General features: G+C 44.1%; 1 protein-coding gene across 1 annotated transcript in view; it reads right to left on the bottom strand.

Moving 5' to 3' along the window:
* SF3A3 (splicing factor 3a subunit 3) overlaps positions 1 to 7,202 on the bottom strand; it is a 17,827-nt gene extending 10,625 nt beyond the window's left edge. The window contains exons 1-8 of the mRNA XM_006777263.2: positions 6,997 to 7,202; positions 6,687 to 6,734; positions 5,572 to 5,624; positions 5,361 to 5,466; positions 2,945 to 3,017; positions 2,472 to 2,563; positions 995 to 1,077; positions 244 to 382 (exon numbers count right to left, since the gene is read on the bottom strand). Coding sequence (XP_006777326.1) covers positions 244 to 382; positions 995 to 1,077; positions 2,472 to 2,563; positions 2,945 to 3,017; positions 5,361 to 5,466; positions 5,572 to 5,624; positions 6,687 to 6,734; positions 6,997 to 7,092 — 690 coding nt within the window. The 5' untranslated portion in view covers positions 7,093 to 7,202. The remainder of the gene's footprint in view (positions 1 to 243; positions 383 to 994; positions 1,078 to 2,471; positions 2,564 to 2,944; positions 3,018 to 5,360; positions 5,467 to 5,571; positions 5,625 to 6,686; positions 6,735 to 6,996) is intronic.
* Positions 7,203 to 7,476: the final 274 nt, after the last annotated feature.

Here is a 7,476-nt window from a genome sequence, read left to right as displayed (position 1 = left end):
CAGGAATGGATAAATACAGCAGTAATGACATGGTTGATGAAAATCCTGAGCCTAGCCAATGGCAAGTGGACCCTGAGCAATCTCATTCCAAAGTACACAGAGAAAACCTAGCCCACTGGGCAGAACTCCTCATGGTCACCACCGACCCTGAGGGATCAGCCCTGAAGCAGAGGCTCAGAATGAAAGTAAAACAGTTTCTTCAGTTCTCTGGCATGTCCTCCCCCAACACCCCACTGAGCTCACCGGCCATCCGGGAAAGGTACCATTCTCCCACTTCTTCTCAAAGTCATTTTGAATCTTCCCAAAAAGTTCATTCTGATCTTGGAGGGGCTTCACTCTATCTGTGTAATCCTGAAGGTACTCAAGCAGCATCTCCAAGTATCTACAGACGAACAGCAACACAGAAAAGCAGAGAGGGTTTCCATTTTTGATATATTGTTATACCCTGTAAAATATACTTGTATTTTTTAAATACTCCTCCGTTTTAAAATGAGCTTACAATTGACTTTTTTCCTATCATGTCATCTTGACTCTGACCTCTCCTATCTTCTTTTATTCTTATAACTTAATTCCAAACACTAAAGTCTAAACTCACACATAAAAGATTTCAAGTAAAAAAATTTTAATTTAATTTACTTCAGGTAAAAATAAAATGTTATCACTAACCAGAGGTATAACACAAACAAAAGTTAACATCTATACATCAGACCCAAGCACTTCACTTCAGTCACAATCTGAGAAAGTTTAATTCTTCCCAGTAAACTCCAAAGAAGACAGAGGCAAAATTAAGAACAGTGTGGGTATAAGACTGCAGATATGCTCACAGACACATTGTTCCAGAACCAGAATATTACAAAGGCTTAAAAACCACGTCCTTCAAAATCCCTATCCTTTAATAAACCTGAGTCATTCATGAAGGCCTTTCAGGCGACAATTCTTCACATCAAATAGTCTAATCAAATCCAGTAGAGGCCTAGGAGCTAGTAATGCTTACCTCTTGTACTCTGCATTCTTCCTTTCTTTAGGAATGTCAAATAACTGGTCAAAGATAGACAGGTATGTGATATAATCCAGCTTCTGTAAAGAGAGGTGACCAGAGCTTCTGTTAGTTTTTTCCACCAAGTTAAAGTATAACCTCCAATAAATGAAATTAAAATAACAAGGCCTGGCTCATTTTCGTCTTTTTCTGTTCTATCACTGAATTCCTACACTAACTGGGGAGAATAGCAGACACAATTAATGCTGCAAATTAAAGATTAAGTTAATACTTAATCTTTAATTTGCAGCATTGTGTCTGCTGTTCTCCTCAGTTAGTCAGCAAACTAAAAGAAATACTTGTTGAACACGTACATGCCAGGCACTTGGTTAAATACTAATACCCACTATATCCTAAAATAGGTACCATTTATTCACTCATTCAATCACTTATTGAGCATCTTGGACCAAGTTCATGGATACATATGAGAACAAGACAGACATGAAGCCTGTCCTCATGAAGCTTAAAGGTTAGCCACTGGACTTGTGGGACATTTCCTCACAACTCCAAGAGGAACTTCCACACTTCCTCGAGGCCTCTCTGAGACTGTCATCTTAAATCGCATCCCTTGTGCTAAGTTATTTTTGTAATGTCTTTTTTTTAAAAATATATTTTATTGATTTTTTACAGAGAGGAAGGGAGAAGGATAGAGAGTTAGAAACATCGATGAGAGAGAAACATCGATCAGCTGCCTCCTGCACATCTCCATCTGGGGATGTGCCCACAACCAAGGTACATGCCCTTGACCGGAATCGAACCTGGGACCTTTCAGTCCACAGGCTGAAGATCTATCCACTGAGCCAAACCAGTTTCGGCTGTAATGTCTCTTTAAAAAGATGTTGTATAGCCCTTTGCTGGTGAGATAGTCTTGTATCTTCCATGCACCATGGATTATATGTGCCTAACACAGTAATGTGAGATTTCTAAAAATTTTTATTTTTACAAATCAAGATATGCTTGTATTAATAAAATACTATGCTTATTGTATTCACTGTAGAAACCGGACATTTTGCATACTGCTTCTTTTTTTATCCTCACTGGAGGATATTTTTTTCTATTGATTTTTAGAGAGAGTGAAAGGGAGGGAGAGAAAGAGAGAAACGTCAATGTGAGAGACACGCATCGATTGGTTGCCTCCCACACATGCCCCAACTGGGGCCAGGGATCCAACCTGAAACCGAGGTACATGCCCTAGACCAGAAATTGAACCCAAGACCCTTTGGTCTGCGGACCAATGCTCTAACCACTGAGCCCAAAAGGGCAGGGCTTTGAATACTGTTTGTCTAAGAAAAAACCCCCACATTACCTCTTTAATATTTCTCTAACAGTTACAAAACACAAGGAAGACACCAATTGCTGTATGTCTAGGAGCCCAGCCCAGCATCCTGACTCCCCCCTGAGAATCAGAACCACTTTCTCCTCTCCTGGGTCTTACCTCAGAGGCCTTCAGGTTAATGTATTTGAGGTAACAGTCATGGAGATCCAGATAACGCCCGTATCCCTCTTCATCTGTGAACTCCACCAAATCTGAAGGAATCAGAGATACCAATGATTCAAACACTAAAAGAACATTTTCTTGGACTTGGCTTTTCAAATGGACTGCTAGCTCCTTGCTCCATGAAGCAGCCCTTCACCCAAAGGTCCCCTCTAGGCTCACAAAGTAAACAGGCCTCAGCTTTCCAGGTCTACTTCCAGTGAATCAGAGCTCGGCTAGCACAAAATTGGATGTTTTGTCCAAGGCCAATTGAGTAGGTGAAGTTAGCCCAGAGAAACCAGCACAGAGAAAGCCAGTAAGAGAACCTGGCTACGAATTTCTCCAGGGCCGTTTTCTAGGGCTCTGAGGGCAAACAGCTCTGTCATGAGCGTGTGCTTCTGCTAGCGCTGGGCAGGAAATTAAATCCTACTCACTTTGTGCTTCCTCACTTGGATTCTCTCGAGCCTTCAGGAGCTCCTCAAATTCCACTGACATTGGCACGCAGATCTGATGAAAACAAAGAGAAGTGCTCAGGTGGATTTTTAACATGAAAGCTGCAGTATCACAAAGATGGGCTCTACAGAATGTGGGACTTCTGACACTTTATTTGGTCTTGATTTTCCGTTAAGAGCCTACTGCTGTTTTCCATTTCCATTTTCTTTTCCTTTTTTGTATTGTTTGATTAAATATTGCTAAAGTAACACGTGCTCACAGAAACTCAAATAATACAAAAACACAAAATGAAAAATCCAAGTCCCCCTTTAATAATTCTACAAATAAGTAGCTACTGTTAACAGGCCAGTTTTAAGGCCAGCCATTAATGCTGCACATTAGAATCATCTAAAAGAGTGTTAAAAAAAAATCCTGATGCATTGAAACCAATTAAATCAGAAAGTACTGATACCTGTATGCAGGAATCAGTACTTTTAAAAAAATATATTTTTACTGATTTCAGAGAGGAAGAGAGAGGGAGAGAGGGATAGAAATATCAATGATGAGAGAGAATAGAATCATTGATCGGCTGCCTCCTGCACACCCAACAATAAGCGGTTGTGAGAAAGAAGAGGGCATTCACCTGAACAGACACTGGACTGTGGAATATTTTTAGATATTATCTTTTTATATCCTCTATCTTCTCCATTCTCCCTATTCTCTGTTTCCTGGAATACTAAATAGAGGTTCTTGCAACCTTTTTATTCTTTCCTCCATCTCCTGGATTTGTGTTGACCAGGGTTCCAGGGATATCATCTGCTCTGGATTAGTCCTCATGTTAACTTTGTGGCTTGGGGAGGAGAGGACCTTGAACTCCATGCACTGTAGGGGACAGTGTAAATTTGGACTCTACACTTCGGTTGGCTCTGATCTGGAATTCTAATTTCTCTTAGAAGACTCATTTGCCCCTCATGGATTGGACAGAAGTCAAGCAACTTGTTGCTTTGGTGGGCTGGAGGGCAGAGTTCCTCCAGCCTCCATTTAAATTGCAGAGCAGCCTTTGTGAAACTCCCCACTTTGTGGACATGCCTGAGCTCAGTGTCTGCCCCTGCCTTCTGTGGTGTACACCCCAACTCTTCCCTGTCCCTGGACAGCAGAAGCTCAGCCCACAGCCCTTACAGTTTATATGGACTCTGAAAGTGTTTGGGAACCGTCTTGACTTCAGCTTCTGCTCACAGCTCTTATTCTATATTCTCTCACGCTCTCTGACCACTGAATATGTCACTCAGCTTTGGGCACTTTTAAAAAAATATATTTTTACTGATTTCAGAGAGGAAGAGAGAGGGAGAGAGGGATAGAAATATCAATGATGAGAGAGAATAGAATCATTGATCGGCTGCCTCCTGCACACCCAACACTGGGGATGGAGCCCACAATCCAGCATGTGCCCTGACTGAGAACTGAACCTATGCTCAACCACTAAGCCATGCTGGCCGGGAGGTATCGATACTTTTTAAAGATTCCCAGGTGATTCAAACATGCAGAAAAATTTGGGAACCACTGCTTGGTATCAAATACACAAGGTGGGACAAAAGTAGGTTTATAGTTGTGAGCATATGACTACTTATTATTATATTATGTTCCATATGAAAAACTACAGTACTACTTTTGCCCCACCCTGTGTTTGTACAAGCATATACATACTAGCCAGTGTAAGGTTATTTTATTTTTCACATAAACTTATTTTTTCCTACTTAGTATATCTTGAGCATCTTCCCAATCATTTACATAACCATTTATTCATCGCCTTTCTACCAGGGCTGGAATATGGTTGACACACCGAATGGTACTCATGTCTTCTCTTTTGGTAAGCAAGACTTTACACTCTACCCTCTAAGGGAGGTGGGGAGACATATGTAGGGGTGCAAGAGTACCTTCATCCAGGCTTTGTGTTAATTAGATCCTAGGTAGCAGATTTCAAGACAGTTAAGAGCACAAGCAATTTATTGAGTGGGGAGGGAGTAATACCCATGAAAGATTAAAATGGGAAGAGGAGGACCGGGCAGGAAAAGCCTAGACCATGATACAGTTAGGATGAAATCTTCAGCAACCCAACGGGGAACTCTGGAACAAAGATTACTCGTAAAAAGAGTCTCATATTGGGCAGAAAGCCAGGCTGTATTACCCCCACTGTGTTTAGTCACTGGCTGGGGACTGCCCCAAGAACAGAATGGATTTGGCTTCAAGCTGAGGGGGATCCTAAAACAACTGGATTTGTAGGATATTCTCTACACACCCTGCAGCTAAACAGCAGGTTCTTTTTAAGGAACATCTAAGTGGCACATCTCCATTTTCCTTACAACTTTTCTATAGTAGGCCCTTAGGCAGGTTTGGAGAAAATACTTCTTAAGGCCGTACCTCATTCGGGTGCTTCCGGTGGAATTCTTTTATTTGCTTGAGTCTATTATAGAATTCAGCAAATTCATTGGGTCCTGAAATGGCATTAAGCTCCTCCTTGCGTAACCTGCAATTTCAGAGAAAATCCAGAGAACATAGAGCATAGAATCAGTCCTTTAACCATGGCTCCTATGGAGCACTAACTCCTGGACTGGCTGTGACGGTCACTTACCCATCCTTATCGTCATACAAATCCCTCAGGTTCCCACTGACTTCCATGTACCTCTGAAAGACAAACACAAACCCATCAGGATGAAGCGCTCTGGATAACTATGGAGCTAAAAACAGGATAAAACATCACACAGCTTCCAGTAGATTCAAACTCAGGATGGAACAGGTACATAGTCCCTTCTCTAAAACTTTTGGAACCAGATCTGTCTCAGAATTTGGAATTTTTAGGTTCGGAAAGGTACCAGATGTGATGCAATATCCCTGGTGGAATCTGGAACAAATATTAATAGTTCTGCAGTAAAACTTATGCATTACTTACCACGTGGGATAAAGGCCATGAAAAAGACCGTGTGTACTACGCGGGATCAAGTTCATGTCACGTGTTGCCACCAAATATTTACCAAAGCAAACAAACAAAAAGCGTTTCAGAGTATTTTGGATTTGGGAATTTAGATATGGGACTGGAGACTTGTAACATCAATTACCTCCTAAAAATTCAGAAACTCTGATTAGGTCTTTTATTCCTTTCTGAACAGATTTCAAACGTACGCCGAGAACATAGTAAAATAAACCTCTATGTACCTATCATTCGGCTTTAAAGAGCATCAGCATTTTGCTTCGTTTTCTAAAAGATTAGGTCTTTTATTCCTTTCTGAACAGATTTCAGATGTACGCAAGAGAACATAGTAAAACAAACCTCCATGTACCTATCACTCAGCTTTAAAGAGCATCAACATTTTGCTTTGTTTTCTACAAATAATAAATTGAACTATTTTCTAGGCAAATGCAGGCAATGTAGCAAAAATACTTCCAAGTGGTGCGTCCTCTTTCGGAGAGACGAGAGAGTCCCTTCATCGGCTACTCAGAACTATTCTTTGCACATCCATGGGATACAGGATATAAGAAGGGGTGTCTTTCCGAGCCATGAAGAATGAGTGAGTTAGTTACCCATTCGGAGAAGCGAGGGAGGGCAGCTCAGCACCCTCAAGCTTATCAGCCGCGTGGACATCTCCAAGCAGAAAACCCGCGACCGGCCACCACCGCGCACCCCGCCTTCTCTCCCTCCCTCCCCCAGCTCATTCAAACCCGAGCGGAAGCGGACAGCGGGGCACTCACGTCTTGCATGGCCCGTGTGCGGTGGTCGGAATTGATCTGGTCCCGGAGCTGAAGAAAGACACAGGCGCCGTTAGTCGGGGTCCTGGAGCAGGAAAGGCCGCTCGAGGGCGGAGCGTCCCCGCTTAGGTCTTAGCTGCTAAACCAGCGGCCCCGGGGGCGCTGGGCCCGGGATGAAGTTACCCAGGCGGGGCCGCGGAGGGAGCCCCCGAGGTGGCGGGAGCGGGCGAGTCTGAGGGTCACGGAAAGCTCTCAAAGGGTACCCCGAGGACGCGGCCCAGCGCGGAGGGAGTCCCTGCCCAGGCCCACTCACCGTGGACTTCTTAGTGAGCATCTCTTTGGCCATGACGTCCATGAGCCGTTCCTTCTCCTCATGATAGCGCCGCTGCTGCTCCAAAATTGTCTCCATCCTTTCTCCGCCGCCGAAACTCAATTCAGACCACCGACAGGGCCGGAAACAACCGCTGCCGCCTGGCGCGCCTGCGTCCCCACGCTGCGCGTCCCGCTGCACCAGAGTTCCGCGCTGCCGGAAGTGCCTGGGGGACTGGAGGGAAAGTGAACACCACAAGGAGACCGACATGGCAGCAGTGCCCCCTGCTGGCGGGGGGTGTGGTGGAGAACGGCGATGGTTTGCAGGTGCCTCTAGGGGGCGTATAGAAATCCAGGAACCAAGGGGCACTCTGTGTGGACGGAGGAGCAGCCGCCCAGCACGGAGGGGAATCGGAAGGCTGGAACGTAAGTCCCTAGCTCTCAGTGTGACTTTTGCCCCACACATGTTCCCCGTCTCTGGACC

This window comes from Myotis davidii, unplaced genomic scaffold (genome assembly GCF_000327345.1).
Source record: "Myotis davidii unplaced genomic scaffold, ASM32734v1 scaffold88, whole genome shotgun sequence".
Lineage (NCBI taxonomy): Eukaryota > Metazoa > Chordata > Mammalia > Chiroptera > Vespertilionidae > Myotis > Myotis davidii.
Note: the sequence above shows the minus strand (reverse complement) of the source record. Positions and strands in the feature narration are given on the sequence as shown.